The sequence below is a fragment of the Melopsittacus undulatus genome, chromosome 9 (assembly GCF_012275295.1).
Source record: "Melopsittacus undulatus isolate bMelUnd1 chromosome 9, bMelUnd1.mat.Z, whole genome shotgun sequence".
Classification (NCBI taxonomy): domain Eukaryota; kingdom Metazoa; phylum Chordata; class Aves; order Psittaciformes; family Psittaculidae; genus Melopsittacus; species Melopsittacus undulatus.
The window spans coordinates 34,573,350-34,589,297 of NC_047535.1; the positions used below are offsets into that span (position 1 = coordinate 34,573,350).

Sequence of the window (15,948 nt, forward strand, 5' to 3'; positions counted from 1 at the left end):
GGGGTGGCAGACTTAGGATGAAATGTGCAAGCAAGGCTCCAGTACTCTGTGTGTGTACCAGAGGGGAGGCTACAATTCCTGATCAGATACTGGTGTGGTCCAGAAGTCCATTCTGGAAGCCGAAGCTCCTTTCAGCTGCTTCCTGTAAGATGAACTGGTCTCTCCTGATAAATTGCTGCAATGAACAGTATTGAGGTGAAACTTCTGTCTCGGTGCTATAAGGCAGGCTTAAAACAGTGCCCACATATCTCGAGCCCTTTTCTTGGATGTGCCCTTTGATGAAGCAGTGAGAAGAGCAGGTGTATCTTATTGTGGTTGGTTTGTTGTCCATGTCCCCTGTGATGCTGTGCATGGTAATTCTTCAGTGTACAGCATACTCCTTAGACCCATCCGATGTGTCAAATTGCAGCGTGTACTGGAAGTCTTTGAGATGTTATTACCACGTAAATATAAGATAGTTGTAGGATTATCTCTTAAAGACAGGAGCAATCTCACGATCTTGTGGGAGGTGGGATGAGGGTAGTGGCTCTGTAGTAGCTGGTAGACAAGCTACTCGCTTGCCTGTGGGTGAGTGTGAGGGAAAAGGCAGCTTCACCAAAGCAGCTTATGGGAGACCAAGGGGTTTAGAGATGGAAAATTATGTGCTGCTAGAAAGTTACGTAAATGTAATGTTTCTGTCACAATGCAACCATGGTATTAATCTGGTTTCATAAAAGTCTGTCTTTCTGTACATTCCAAATCAGTTTCTTCTGGTGCTGCAATAGCACCTTCACTGGTTTCTGTTCCTTTGGTGGTCTGGAGCCTTTTTCCTGCTCTTTGTATGTAATAGTACTGAAGATGAGTTAAAAGCTGTTGAGCAGTTTCATACAGTGTCCTGTGCTGGGTACAGATGGATACTGTATGAATGCTGTAAAGGAGAAGACTTGAAAAGCTAGCAGAGGTACTTCGGGCTGCTAAGCCAGATCCTATCTGTGTCCATAGCTATTCAAAATGATTCCTGTGCTCTTCCGCTGTGCATCTCCCAGAGGCTGCTGCAGGAGGCAGGATGCCAAACAGTGTGAGCTTTGATCTGGCTCATTTATTTCTTTCTGATTTCCATTCCCAACGGACACTACAAAAGCACTACAGCAATTATTGCCTGGTGCTCTGTATTGGCACAGATGGACAGTGGCTGGGTATGGAGGCAGAACCCTCTTTTCAGAGTGCTCATTAGATTGACAGAGGCAACTGCAAGAAGTGTGTGTAATTCTTGCTTGTTCTGTACCTGTCTGTACATTTCCAGGTCTTCAGAGCATCAGATTTCTTCATGGGAAAAAAAAATAAAGATAAAATGAAAACTATACAGGAACTGTAATTCAGATGAGCAAAGCAGCAAAATTCAGCCCTGCATTCTGAAATCAGAGGGGCTCCAATTTTATAGTTGTGGTTTTGGTTAAGCCTGTCAAAACCTAGATGAGAACTTACTTTTCCTTCTTAACAGTATTATATAGAAAATAAAATGTTACTTCAGATTTGAGCAGTTAATCCTTCAGGGATGAAAATGTGCTAGAAATGCACATGGGTGTATGCATTACTGTGCTGTTTTACAGCTTTGTGGCAATGTAACTGCATCCTCGTGTGCCAGAACGCCAGTGTAAGGAGTGCTGCAGAAAGCTGAGTGTTCATATCTCACTGATGGTTTGGCTGAACAGGCTATCAAAGGATGCTGAATAGCTCAGAGAAAACTGAGTGCCAGATGAGGCGAATTTCTGGGTTAGATAATGTTTCCGCTTTTGGAGTAATCTGTTATTAAGCTACAAGGAAAGAGGCTTGGATACTGGATCTGAATGTCGTGATGTACACAAACAGTTCATTCTCTCCTCATCCCTGCCGTATGCATGATGTCTGCAGTCAAAAGACTGTAATCTCTGTGCATATACACGTAAGAAATTTGTGGTTGCAGTAGGCCAAAAAAGACTGCTGCCAAAAGCCTGTAGCTCTTATTTTTTAACTTCTAGCAGTTGTTTAGCATCAGTTTAGCACAGAACTTTTAAAACCGTGTCCTTTATGCCTTGGCCCATCCTGTGCACTCCAGAAAATCAGAAATCTGCCACGATGTTCTGAAGAAAAAAGTTTTGATTGTGGTCCAGGTATGTCCTGTCTGCATCCTCCTCTGAGAAGAGACAAGTGGACACAAAGGCGACACATCCTGAATTGGCTGATGATGCTTGGTCTGAAGGGTTAATTGAAAACTTATGGTTAAAATAACTTTGCAATCCTTGGCTACTCCTCTGTAGGTGTTAAGTAGATTCAGTTGCTAATGTTTTTTGTGAGTTAAGGTGGTACAGTATCTTGAACCTTTGCTTCAGAAGAATGACTTGTGCTTGCATTCTAGAAAGTTACTGTAGGGGAGCCAGCACGTACAAGTCAACTGGGAACTGGAGCATTCATCTGTAAAGGAGCCCAGCTTATTGGGTGTTTTTAGATTACCAGGGCTCAAAGTAGGTCCCCTGGCCACCAGTGGTTCTCCACACGTGTTAATCATGTGCTGGTAGCGGCTCCTCCTCTTCATCTGGGTGTCACAGGCACTTAGGTTTTACTCTGCAGACCTGAGTGCCTGCTGAGGTGTCTAGGAAGGAAGAGCAGCGAGCTTACCCTTGTAAGGGTGCTGCATCTGTAAGGAGGGGAAAGACTTTCAAGCCTTCAATAGGAGAGACTTGATAGTGGAAGAAAAGCGCTAACTACATTGCCAGCGTGGATCCCAGGCTACTAAGAGAGGCCCGTCAAAGCCCAACCGTGGAAGACGACAGCAGTGCCACCATGGAGGAGAGAGAACCTCCACCAAGGTGCAGTATTGGAGAAGGGAGAAATGGAAGGTATAGAACATGGGAAGGATGAAAGTGTTGGCCAAGTAGAGTCAGAGGGAGAAAAGCAGAACAGATAGATGAGGGCTAGTGAGGAGGACAGGCAAGGAAAACGCTTTGGTGAATTTAGGGAATATTGCATTTGATAAAGAATCTTGTGAGGAAGTGTGCAGGCTTGATGTGAGGAATGGGGCTGCAGGAGACAGCCCATTCTGTGCTGAAGCCTCAGTAGATATATGGCTGTGCAAAATGAAATTGGGACTGTTCTGTACCACCTTCTATCCTGGCCATTTTTCTTCTTTGGCTAAGCTCCAATGAATGTTACAAACCAGGCTTGCTTGCTTTCCCCATGACATTGGTTGCCCTGGTTCTTTTGGTGTGTTCCAGCTCTTTCCTAATTAGAAATATGCTGGAAAACATTGTGTGCTTGTAGGGGCCTCGTCCAGAGGCTGATGTTTCAGCTGTCTTCTCCCATCAGGGTTAGAGCCAGTGAGTGCAAACTTCAGTGAGTATCAACTTCAGTAAGTGCTTTTTACTTTTAATGGGATTAAAAAGATACTGTCAGGTCATACTTGGGTTGAAACAAAAAATGATTTTTTCCCCTGTGACAGTGTATCTCTAATAGGTTTTCTTTCATAGATTTTCTTTCTTCAGCTTTCTACAGATGCTTGTCAATAGGATCCATCAGTCACGTTTCTTACATCAGTCTCATGGCTGCTGTATAAGATACTGCTGTTAAAAGTGTAGCTTCTGCCTAGTGCATTGTTATGAGCATGTTGATTTCTGTAACCAGCTTGTCTGGTTGCACCTGGCAAATAAAAATAATTCAGGTGCTCTTTCTGAGAAGAGGTCATTGTGCTTGTTTGCTTTCCTGTATTGGGGATTTATTCAGGTTAAAGTTAACAAAATTAGTTATTTTATCTGCTGCTTCTTCTGTATGAAATGGTAACTTCTGAAAAACTGTCATCAGTATGGCAAAAAACCCCAAAACTGTCAGAGTGGCAGATAGCACGAATAGAGCATAATTGACTTGGCCATCTCCTTGCTGAGTGAATTTACGCACCTCTTCCAACTTGCTTCAAGGAAAGGGGGAAACATGCTCTTGGTGAGATGTGCAGTGAGACTTATATTCCTCCTGGGAGAAAAGGGACAGGGTGGACCAGTGGCTGGGGATTCCGGAGACCTGGATTCCTATCTAGGCGCTGAGTCTGACCCACTGCATGTCCTTGACAAAGTCACAACGCTGTGCTGCAACCTCCTTCCCTGCTTCCCCACACTTCATCTTGCCTGTTCTGCCCGCAAACTAGAAAAATCTCCTGCGTTAGGAGGAAAAATACTTTGTCTGAGAAAGTGCATTTCTCCTCTTTAATCTAACGGTTCATCAAATGACAATTTGTCAGCAGATAGCAGGCTCCTGGACATGAAAGGTTGCAGTTAGATGGAAAACAAGATCACGTGGTAGATAAATGTGCCATGCTGATACTTTTCTGTTTTAATGTGTAATCTCTAAAATGTAACTACATGTGCATAAAATTAGCAGTGCTGAACTCTCTCAAAACCCAACACGATTCCTGAGCTGCCTCCCACCGTGAGTGTGCGAGGGCGAGGATCCTGATGTTCAATGTGGCTATGGGTCCGCTATGCTGTTGCTGTTTTTCACATGCTACAAACAGCATGGGTGGTGGAGAAGCTGCAGGGTTTCGCTTGGCTGTTGCCTTGATGCTCAGCTGAGGAGTGAACGACCTTGCTGAGACGTCCTACTCTGTGCTTAGCACTTACTCCAGCTGTGCTCCGCTACCAAAATCCGTTGTAGCACTTTCCCTGGTGTGTGCAAAGAGCTCCTTTTAGATGTGCTAAGTCAGAAGCTTTGCAAATGACAGTGCTTCGCCCTGCAGCCCCAGAAGAGTGATTACTCACTAGATGATCTTTTAAATAGAGCACTTCCTCCTTGCTTTGGCTGTTTTAATGGGATTCTTATGAGTCTTTCTCACAGGCTTCAGGGAGGAAACCAGCCCCTTTCTTACTGAAGTAAGAACAGGAAACATAAGGTTTTGGCTTCAGTTTTCTAAAAGTTAGCTGCACCTGTAAAAATACATAAAGAATATTGGGTGGGTGTTATCCACACCCCATGGAAATCATTAGAGAACTGTCAGCTAAGAGAAACATTGGATCAAGCCCATAGAGGCAAATTTTTGGCCAAGTAATCTTGTGAAGTTTGGATTTACCAAGCTATTTAGTACTGGACTTCCACTTAAATTTAAGGGGGTTAGGATTTGGGTGCATTAAAAAAAATTAGCTTGCTTGACCTAGTTTGCAAATATTAAGGACCCAATTCCACTTGATTCAAGCACACTGACTTACTTGGTCTTGTGGGTTCTTAGCTGGTCAAGTCTCATTGTAATGTTGCTGATATCTGTTAATTTGTGGATGATTCTTCACACACATAACAATAGCATATGCCATTAAGCAGTCTTTTACATCTGCTTTTGTGCTTCCTTTCTAAACTCTGATCTTCTCTGTTTAAAAACTGAAGCAAAATTAAACTGTCATTGTGAAGTTTCCTGTCTGCAGGAACAAAGTTGAAGCAGTTAAGTATGGTTTCAGATTCTGTTCTTACCTAAACAAGCTAAATAGTGGAAAAGACTTTGATGAAGTGCTGCTCCAATTTCTGTAACAGTACATAAAAAATTGCCACTCACTATTTAAGTGAGCACTGAACCATGGTGAAAATATGATAATAGAGAGCTGAGTACATCCTGGCACTGCAAAGCACAGCGAGGAGCTTTTTCACTCAAAACAAACATCATTAGAAGCATCTTAAAAAGATTAAGTAATTTGTATCCCGGTTGCTGGAAATCAAGCCGTCGGCAGTAAGACAAATTTGGCCTTTTTTGTTTTGCAAATAGGATTTGCAGTCATAGGTTAAAGAATTAAAATCCCACACAAAGCAGACCTGTGAGATAGGGTATCGGCAAAATACCTTCATATTCCTTGAACAGCCTGTCAGCATGAAATTGCTGGAGATGAGGAATAACATACTGCAGAAATCTTGTTACAAACAGGCCCCAGAAGGAGGGACTTCAAAAGGGGGCCTTGACTCTGCTCTTCAAGGAAAGCAAACCTTCAGCATTGCTCTGAAGCCTGTTTTTCTAACTTAGCATCAAGATCTAGATGAGTGATGGGAGAAATTAGCGTGAAATGTTTACAAAGCAGTTGCAGTTCTTACTCTGAGATCTTCAGAAGGCAGCTGTCTGATTGAGGTATTTGATACGTAACAGTCAGTTTGATTCCTAAGTGAAAACCACTGTAAATTCTGCTTTAACTGCCATTATGAAATGTGCTTTCATGAGAAAATGGATTGAAGCCTGTCGGAGTTGACTGTTAAACTTAGATTGGCTTATTCAAGGTCATCAGGATAAACATTGGATATGCTTGTGCCCTAAAATATGCCTGAGTCCTGAAAGGCAATGGAATGAGGGAAGGTCTGCAGAACTTCACCTTTTGTTTGGAGAGGAGCAGTAATGCTGGTGGTGAAGGGCTTTGTTCAAGCCCTGTCAAAGTGCTTAGTTAGCGTTTCAAAATTGTTTCTTTTTATTGGCTTTTGCTCTATGAAATGCAGCTTGTTTTGAGGATATGCACAAGTTTTTCTTCAAGTAAGAAAATATTAAGAAATGAAGCCCGTAATTGTGGCATTTACAGTCCAAAGAGCAGACTTGTGGTCTTGTGATACAGATTTGCGTTCACTCAGGCAGCACAGACCTGTAGGGGAAAGGCAGGTCTTAAAACATTTGAGGTGAATGAGGTGAATAGAAAGACCCAGTCCCAAAGAGCAAAGCTATACACTGGCAAAATGACTTGTAAAGAAAGCAGTTCTGTGCACTGCACATGAAATTCAGCAGGATTCTCTTTTTAGGGTGGTGGAGAGAGGAAGTCTCTTAAACAGCAACTTAATTTCATTTTCCCGTGCAGATAAACGATATAAAAAACATATTTAAAGACACACAGTAATTTATATAGATAATATACAAAAGAAGCACATAGAATTCAACATAATTGAAAGTATCAAGCTGTCAAGGCTTAAAAAATACTATCAGATGTGTTCATCTTTGAGGTATTTTTTGATGTCTGTGGGTAGGTACAGTCTACTTCTCCATGTACAGTCCAGTTTCAGTTCACGTTTCATTTCTTATGAGTAAAATCTGTTTTTCTGTCTGTCAAAATGAGATTTTTCAGCATAGTGAGAAAAGAATGTAATTTTAAAACCTGGTGTTGCTGCTATTGACATTGCTGCCCTTATGTTAAGCCTTGTAATACTTATTTTGGAGAAAACTGACTGGCTATTGCTAGATTAGCATGCTAGTGTTGCCACACTATTATAGTTGCTTTATCAGAGCACTTTTTATCTTCGATTTTGCAAGTAAGTTTACCCAGAAGCAATCCTGTTCCCCTTTCCCTGTGTAAGTGGAGGAGGACAATGATGCCCTATGGCCACGAGACTGCTGTGTTATGGCTGGAACACGGTGTGTTTCTTATAGGACTCCTCTCTCTTGCAGTGTTTGTGAGAATGCCATTAAAACTGGGATTGTAAGTAACGATAACTGCAAGTTTTCTCTCAGGGCTGTCCCCCTCTACCATTAATCAATGGCTCTTGGCACTGGCGTATCTAAAATAGATACGTTGTGGAATAATAGTTGTATTTGTCTACTGAGCACAATTGGAGCATAACTGTGTTTTTTGCTATAAGAAACGAGTTCAGAGTGCATGTGGGGCTCCTGTCCTGTGCTTCCAGGGGGTTTTGGTGGCCATCTCATGTCTTTGGCCAATGCAATACAGGGAAGCATCCCCCTCCCTGGCCAAGGAGACATGCATAGATGCTTTGGCTGACACATCTAGGAAGGAACTTGTTCTCTTAAGTTCCTATGGTTTTCCTGTGCTATGAACTTGAGGTAAATGTGCCAAGGTTGACAGATTTGTAGTGCCTCAGTTTCTGTGGTTTCCAACTGAATATTCCCAGAGCTGTGATTTTGAGAGGATTAGCTTTGGCAGCTGATATTGACAGAGGTGGTTTTTAAAGGTTTTCAAACTGGGTATCTGGGAACTTTGCTCTTGAAAACCTTTTAGTTCTACCTTGTGCCCCAGGTATCCCAGTTGTCATTCTCGTCAAAGGTGGAAAAAGACTTGCTTTGTGGTAGCTGATATTCAGGACTTAATGTGTATAATTGATCAACTAGTGGAGTAATATTGTTAGGTGTCATGAGTCCCTTGTGAGGAGACTATGAAAGCAGCTTTGAGGTAAGCTAAATCAGTTTGGAATCATTCTCTTCACTTGTAAATCTTACATGGAAGGAGGCCTGTTGGGTCATTTAGTCCCTCATTCCATCTGCCAGTTCAGCATGTTCCTGAGCACTGGCCAACCTCAGAAACAGCATGTTTAAGGATAAATGTGAAGTGGCCTGACTTTTTGTATTCAGCTATTAAAGAATATAATAGATGTAGAGTGTTCAATAAATAAGTATTCTACAAAGAGGCTCATCCTACTTGGAATTGGTGCTGTGCTTCACCACAGCAATAGAGGCACAGTCCATCCAAGCAGCTCCTGATAGAGGTAACATCGTGCTGAGTGACATTAAAACAGTATTCAAACAGATTATAAGACGAGGGTGGGTGAGGACTCCAGTGCTGAATGCTGCATGCTTAAGAAAAGCCTTAAAAATAAGGTTATTTTAGTCAGATCAACACTTTGTAAGTCTTAACTCCATCAAAGTTGATGACCAGCAGGAAGTATGAGGATCAGGGCTCTCCTGTTTGGGAGTAGGAGAGGTTGGGCTTCAGTGGTTTGCACCCTGAGGTGTGCAGAAGCTGATGGCTTTGCAGGCTTGCCCCGGAAAAATTAAAGAGGATCTGGTGAACAGACTGGCAATTAAATTCAGTCATGCTGTGTAGCTGAGCTACTTCCAGGCTTAAAACCACCTCTCTGTTTTCTGGAACCATACAATGGTTACAGGTGAAGTTTCTAAACATTTTATTATTGGTAATGTAAATAAATTGCAGAAGGGCTTGTTTTAGGGGTTACACTGTCATGGTATGTTGGGGTTACAATACCATGGTGTGAGACATGGTATGTTGGGGTTACAGTACCATGGTGTGAGACATGGTATGTTGGGGTTACAGTACCACGGTGTGAGACATGGTATGTTGGGATCTTCCTCAGTAAAATAACAGAACAACCAACAAAGCAAAGCCAAAACAACCCAAGAAAATTGAGGCTACATTCTGGAAATGAGTGGAGGAATTTGAGTGTCCATCCTTGGGCCTGGTTTTGGTCAATGGAAAGGTTCTTCTCTAACGGAAGTCAGTTTTGACCTTCACATTCTCTCGGGAACAGCTGTGCTGAACATTTGCCTATTCCAAAGAGGAAACGATGTAATCTGGTGAAGTAACCCCCTTCACATCCTGAATGAGATACCTTAAGTGCCATTGTAAAAAGGAGTGATTTGAAGTACCTTTGTTTATTGTTGACTTAGATTCCTTTTGCTTTGGGTTGTATTTATTTTGGGCTGAGCTTAATTTTGAGGGCTTAGAGATTTTTTAGTATGAATTTGTAGTTAACAGCAGTCAGGAAATGAGGAAAGCTGTATTTCTAGTGATGCTAATTCAGTCACTCGGCATATTTCTGTATGTTTTGTGGCATATATCTTAAAATAGGTCGTGATGTTTTTCTGTCCACTGATGGAGAGAGGGAGGGAATGGAAGGACTGAAGGACTTGGTGTTACACAAGCAACCTGAAGCCAAATGTTTTCCTGCTGTATTTCAGAGGAGTTCAGACCTCTTTACCCTGCATATGAACTTGGCTTCTTATCTTTTGGTTTTCCTGAATTTGCTTTTAATTGTACAAATGACATGGGGATTTACAGACACGAGAATGTCTGTAATGTGCTTTGACTTATTAACAAGGGAAGTTATTACCATCACCACTGTTACTTCAGGGGTGAGGCAGGGAGGAGGAGGAGCTGTTTGCAGCTTTCCAGAAGAAAAGGGTAGCTTCAGGTTTTTCCTTGCACTTCTATATCTGCAGTTCATTATTGACATCAGCTTTTAAGTCTCCATGAATTTATCCTTGTTGAGCTCCAGCCTTGCTTAATAAACTTGATCCTTACACATTTGGTAAACAAGACAATGGTCAGTGAAAAGGAGTATTTATCCCCTGTACAATGTCAGGGCTGTGCTCTATAATAAGCAGAATTTCCTGCTGCTTAGTTCTCCTGATAGACAATTTAAAACTGATTGGGGTGTGATGTTGGCGATGATGAAAGCACTCTCAATTATTTTCCCTTAAATCTATGAGCCTGGTCCTGGGGAGTGCCCACTGGCAGGGCTGCCCTGCAGAGCAAGACACCAGCCTGTGAGAAGGAGCAGCTTGGAAGAGCTGTTTGAAACCTGAAGCATAGAAAGCTCTTTCAGTGTTTTGAACTTGGTGATCAAAGAGCATGGCTTAGGAGGATACCCAAGAAACCAGTACATAGTCTTGGAAAAGACATCTTTGAAAATCTATTCATCAGTGCTTCTTTTATCCAGGCTTCTGTTGTTTGTCTCTGTCTTTGTTGCTGTGACAGATAGAAACTCGCTTTTCTGTATTTAAATGACAAGTAGGTCCTGTATCATTCAACCCAGGATTTGGGGCTTTAAAGGAAATAAGGGTAGTTATTAATACTGTGGAAACTGACAACACTAAGTCACTGTCTCCTCAGTGTTACATTTGTTATGTAGGTAAAATCTGTTTTAAAAAGAGTATTGAAGTATTCCTGATTTCACTGGGATTTTGTTGCCTGATATATACATAGTCCAAAGTATTTGACTCTGAAAAAATACCTTTTTTTTACATGACACAACATAAAGATTCTGTTATTAGGCATATTCAGTGGGTCTTCACCTAATGCTGTCTTTGGAACCACAGCAGGTGGCTGCCTCTGTGTTGGTCACGTCAAAAGTTTGACATGACCAAAAACTGATGGGAGTCATGTCAATATTTTACTTTCCAATTTCCATGAGCACACCATAGAGCCTTTAAAATATGCTCAAACCTACCGTTGATTCTGACAAAGAATCTGGCAAAGCAGCATGTTGTGATTTAGATGGTACTAATAACGTGTCTTCAGTTGAGGCAGCCTGGTTTTCCTCCCTTTTTACCTCTCCAGTGGGATGAAATGCATCTATATACCTGGACTGAAATGGCTGTGATCATCTGTTGGGATGAGTAGAGATTCCCCTCAACAGTCCCACAAATGGGATGCAGTAGCTGTTTCTTTTTTACCCTGGTTTGTTTTCCTATGCAAGCATTTTGACATGCTGTGTTTTCTTTGATACCTGAAGTGTCACTGCAAGAACTTCAGTTCAAACAAATGAATAACCAAAAGTGAAGGATCCTGTTGCTGTAATCTGCAGTAGTTTATACAGAGAAATTCTGCCTGATAAATAGTAATGTTGTGCTTTATTCTTCTAGGGGCAGTAAGCCGGAAATGACTGACAAGATGTCGAGCTTCCTTCATATTGGAGATATTTGTTCTCTCTATGCAGAGGGCTCAACAAATGGATTTATTAGCACTTTGGGGTAAGAACAGCTGTTCTTGTACTAAAAACATCTGTAAGAAGGACTAGCAGAATTTGGCTAGCTATCCTGAGCCTGACTCCCGTGAAATACTGGGTAAAGAAAGGTAGCTTTATATACAGATTAGGCCTTAAATGTAAAAATGACCTAAAGCTAATATGGCAAGCTAGATTTTGGGAGGATAGAGAGCATATTGATGGCTCTGGTGTGGTTTTGATGTCTTTGGTGGGGAGGAAGAAGCTGTTGAGTTAAGGTGTGGGTAGAGAGATTCAAATAAGTTTCATGTTCTTGTTTGTCCCGTGTCCATCCGTGTGTCCCGTCCTGTGCCTCCCTGCCTCCCCCAGTCAGGAATCACTAGGCCCTAGTGCAGTCTGCTGATTGGAAAAAAGGATGTAGCATAGGCGATGGAGGTTGTTAAAAATAAAATGATTGCAAAAACCCCAGACATACATGAAAAAGAAGCCCCAAGCCAAACTGTTTATGTATCACTAACTTTCTGTGATGACTAGTTTTGTCTTGGTGTTTGAGGTTTCTCTTAGAAATGAAATTGTTCTTCTCCTGTTAGTCAAAGGAGAACATGTTTCAACTCCTCAGCTTTGCCAATGGCCAGCACCCCAGAGCTGTGGGAGCTGTGCCTTGCCAGCTCCTGCCCCCGGTGTGTTTTCCCCATAGAGCTCCTTTGCGCTTTTTTCTGCAAAGACATCAGAGTAGGTGCTCTGTAGGAGAGTGCCTCTTAAGCAGTAAGAAGTGTATGCTACTTCATTAGACAAAAAGTAGCCCCTCACATGGGAAAAGGAAGAGTTTGCAGAGAAAAGCCATGGAATTGAAATACAGCTCTGATGAGAGACAGGGTATGTTTTATTCTGCTTAACTGCTGCTGAGGAGAAAGCTCTCTGAGCATCATAAGCTGGCAGAGGAGCTGTGTACTGATTTGGAACACCTTGCAAGGGGCTGGATGAGAAGCTTAAAGAGCACATCTGCCACCTTGTTTGAAAGCAGTGAGAAATTAGAGGGAGGAAAATAGCTTGCATGACACATTGCTGTGGTACTTCAATACTGAATGAGTAGCAAAGAAGCAACCAGGAGGCTTGATGATATGGTGAGTGGGCACGCACACAACATGCTCTTTCTCATTTCCAGTAGCCGTAAGGGCCTCAGGGTGGGTACAGTGACAGCAAATTTTTTGATGCCTACTGTCCAGATGCATCTGATAAATGGAGCTCCCAAGCAGGGTACAAAGACAGCATCCTGGTAAGTCTCTCAGCAGGAACCGATGGGCTGGAATCTCATCTGAGTGACTCCAAACTAACTTGTAGGTTTAGTCCTCTAGCTATTAGGATTCTGGAAAATAAGGGGGCAGAGAAGGAAGCAGACACTGAAGATGCACCATGATCTATTATAGGAAAGAGAAGAAAATATGGGATGCTGCCAGAAGGGAAAGAAGGTATGATAATTGCGAGGGATGTAGTAAGTAGGGTTGGTCGAATAGTATTTGGCGAATGTATTTGACATATTTCCCAGGTACTCGTCAAATATGAGATGTGCACTCTGCAGTACTTGATCAGCTGTGTAACTGGCCAAATACTATCTGCTGAAAACTGGCACAATGAATTAAAGCAATACTTTACATTTGGCTATTTTTTTCTTCCTAGTATTGAAGCAAGTTTGGCAGTAAATAATTCCAGAACAAGTAGAAAGTTGTTATGTTATGTTTAATCCCATACAATGCATGATGAACATTATGCAGTGGCTGTGGCTTTTGATGGCATTGCTGAGCAGATATTTTTCACCATGGGTAGTCCTTTTAGACATTACAGGCTCAAAGCATATGTATTTCCTAGGCTTGATGAGATGTTCTCATGGTGGATCTAAAGATCCCTTAGTGTTACAAGCATCCTCTTTGATTTGATTAGTACTGTTTTAAGGTAACTGCATTATATAATGGCCACACATCTTCTGAGCCTAATTTAAGCCAGAAATCCCAACTGCTATGTGAAACATGAAATGTATTATCATCTTATTAAGCTTTCATAATCAAATTAGTTTTGTCCCATATTTAATTTAGTCTTTGTCCTGGAGAAAATTAAAGAAGCAAAGAAAAGATTTGGTGTAATTGTACTCTCTATACCATGTGGAGTTTTGACAGTCTTATGTCATAATAATGTGTAATGACTTGTTCATGTGGTTAATGAAGGTTGAGAAACAGATATCACTATACATTCTAATGTTGTTCTAAATCTTTGAAGAATGTTCCTACTTAATATTCCTATGACATGACTATTGATTAATCAGGACTTTGCTCTTGCTGTTTCCCAAACTCAAGCGCTGTCATCATTACAATTGCTGGTGCACAATATGTCCTCTTCTGTGTTTTTCACCCTGTAAAACTTTTTTCTTAGTAGTTTGGGAAATTCCCATTTAATTTCAATTGAACGTCAGGATGAGAGGGATATATTGCACTGAGATTATCTCTGTGGGATGATCGGAGTAACCCATTTGACTTCATATTTTTTTGGGCCTTTGTTCACTAGAAGCAGGTGTTTCAGTCAGCTCAAATATTAATACTACCATTCCTGTTGGAGCACATACATGTATATATTATACTGAATAGGGAGAAAATCCATGGGGAAAAAACAATTTACTCTGAATGTTTGCATATGCAAATTCTAAATGCATAGAACTGTTGAGTCCACTTAGTCTCTCTGATCTCTTGATTTTATGCACTTCTTACTTTCCAAAATTGTTGTCTCAAGATGCTCCCTGCATGTAACCAGCCTCTGCAAGGAACAACTCTCATATTCTAGGTCTCTGTCTTTCTCAAGTTAATTCTGCATGAGAATGGACCTCTCAAACCTTTACGACCTTGGAGTTTTACTTTCTACTTTTGTGTAGAATGCCTCTTAGACAGATTGGTTTTAAGGGGCCAAATTGAGTCATGTAGAATCAAATCAGAAGCATTTGATTTCAGTTGTGTTTACAATTTGGGAATAGCATTCGGTAAAAGTGCAATTCCGTGTGATCCAAAGCATGCAGAGCAGTGATGACAGCTGCATCTGAAGTATTTTCTTTACTCTGGGGGCTATTTGCCGATGAGTACTCATACAAATACCAGGATATATTTCCTGTTGGAATCTCTTGGGTTCACTTGTCCAGTTCACTCTTTCCTGGTAGAACAGGAGGAGGTTAGTTTGATCCCTTGACTTGTGTTTATGACTGGTGAGCAGGGGGGTATATTTATGCCTTCCTTTCCCTTTGGAGTCCATTTTTATTGTATTTCTGCCTTTTCTCAATACCCAAGGGGTCACAGGGGCAGTGTCCAGTTTGCACAGTTGTCCTGTTTTCCTTGTCTCTGCCCTTCATGTAAAGACATTTGCAACATTATTCAGATCTGTCCAAGAGGCAATAATTGTTCTGAGGCTGTCTTGTCACCTAACTAGAATATGGGCTGTTCTGTCTGCACCTCAAGGAGGGGACATAAAGATGATGCAGTATACAGGAGCAATGACTTATTTATTGTCCCACCTATCCAGGAGCATAGCTCTTGGGCAACAGTAAACACTAGCTGCATGCTTCTTAGAAAGGTTTGGCATTAAGTTGGCATTTGGGGAATGTCTTCTGCTGAAGTGGCCACTCTGATAAAATATTGCAAATGAATAACTGGTTTTGCTAACAAGGATGTAACCAATTGCAAGGGAATTAGAATCTCATTTTACTTCTAATTTCTTTGCAGCCTTGTGGATGATCGGTGTGTTGTACAGCCAGAAGCAGGTGATCTTAACAACCCACCCAAAAAATTCAGAGGTAAGTTTCTTAGACAGATTAGTACCCTTCCAGGTTTGAAGCTGACCTTCGTTTTGTGCCATCATGTGTAACTAGATTTGACCTCCACTGCTTCTGTGGAGTATTCTAGTGTCATCTTCCATGAAGGGCAACTTGTGAGGTTGCAAAAGTATAAATGCCTGTGTGAAGGGAGCTGTGGGACTTGTTTAACCCCACCCGGCTGCTCACTTACTCCCCGCCCTGTGGGATGGGGAGAGAATCGGAAGGGTGAAAGTGAGGAAACACATAGGTTGAAGTAAAAGCAATGTAATAGTTAAAGCAAAAGCTGTGCGTGTAAGCATCCTTTGTGAGGCGGTGAGGATGGGGTTGCCAATTGAGGTTTGTTTTCAGATCTGTCCAAACTTACAGGGTCCCTGTCAGTTTCAGTTCTTTTTCTGCATACTGTCATACATGCCATTTAGTTACCTGGTACCAAACTGAGAGGAGAATGAAAAGCAAATGCTTGTAACAACTCCTGTTGTTTCACCTCATTTAATATTAGCTACCTTTAACTTGGCTTTCATTCTGCCAGGAAACTTATGCTTAGTGATAAGAAATTAATGCCTACTTCTTTGCACAGCTTGGCTAGGGCTTTTTGAAGAAAAACCTCAAACAGCAAGAGAAGCAGTAACTGGGACTTTGCTTGGAAAAACCTCCTGGAATTCCTTTTTTTACTTTTT

The 15,948-nt window shown here is 41.6% G+C and overlaps 1 protein-coding gene across 5 annotated transcripts in view; it reads left to right on the forward strand.

The window, feature by feature from the left end:
* Nucleotides 1-11,360: 11,360 nt before the first annotated feature.
* The window catches only part of ITPR1 (inositol 1,4,5-trisphosphate receptor type 1), a 163,489-nt gene continuing 158,901 nt past the window's right edge, over nt 11,361-15,948 (forward strand). For all 5 annotated transcript variants that reach the window (XM_034066017.1, XM_005149436.2, XM_005149437.2 and 2 more), the window contains exons 1-2: nt 11,361-11,452; nt 15,180-15,250. In XM_034066017.1, coding sequence (XP_033921908.1) covers nt 11,361-11,452; nt 15,180-15,250 — 163 coding nt within the window. The remainder of the gene's footprint in view (nt 11,453-15,179; nt 15,251-15,948) is intronic.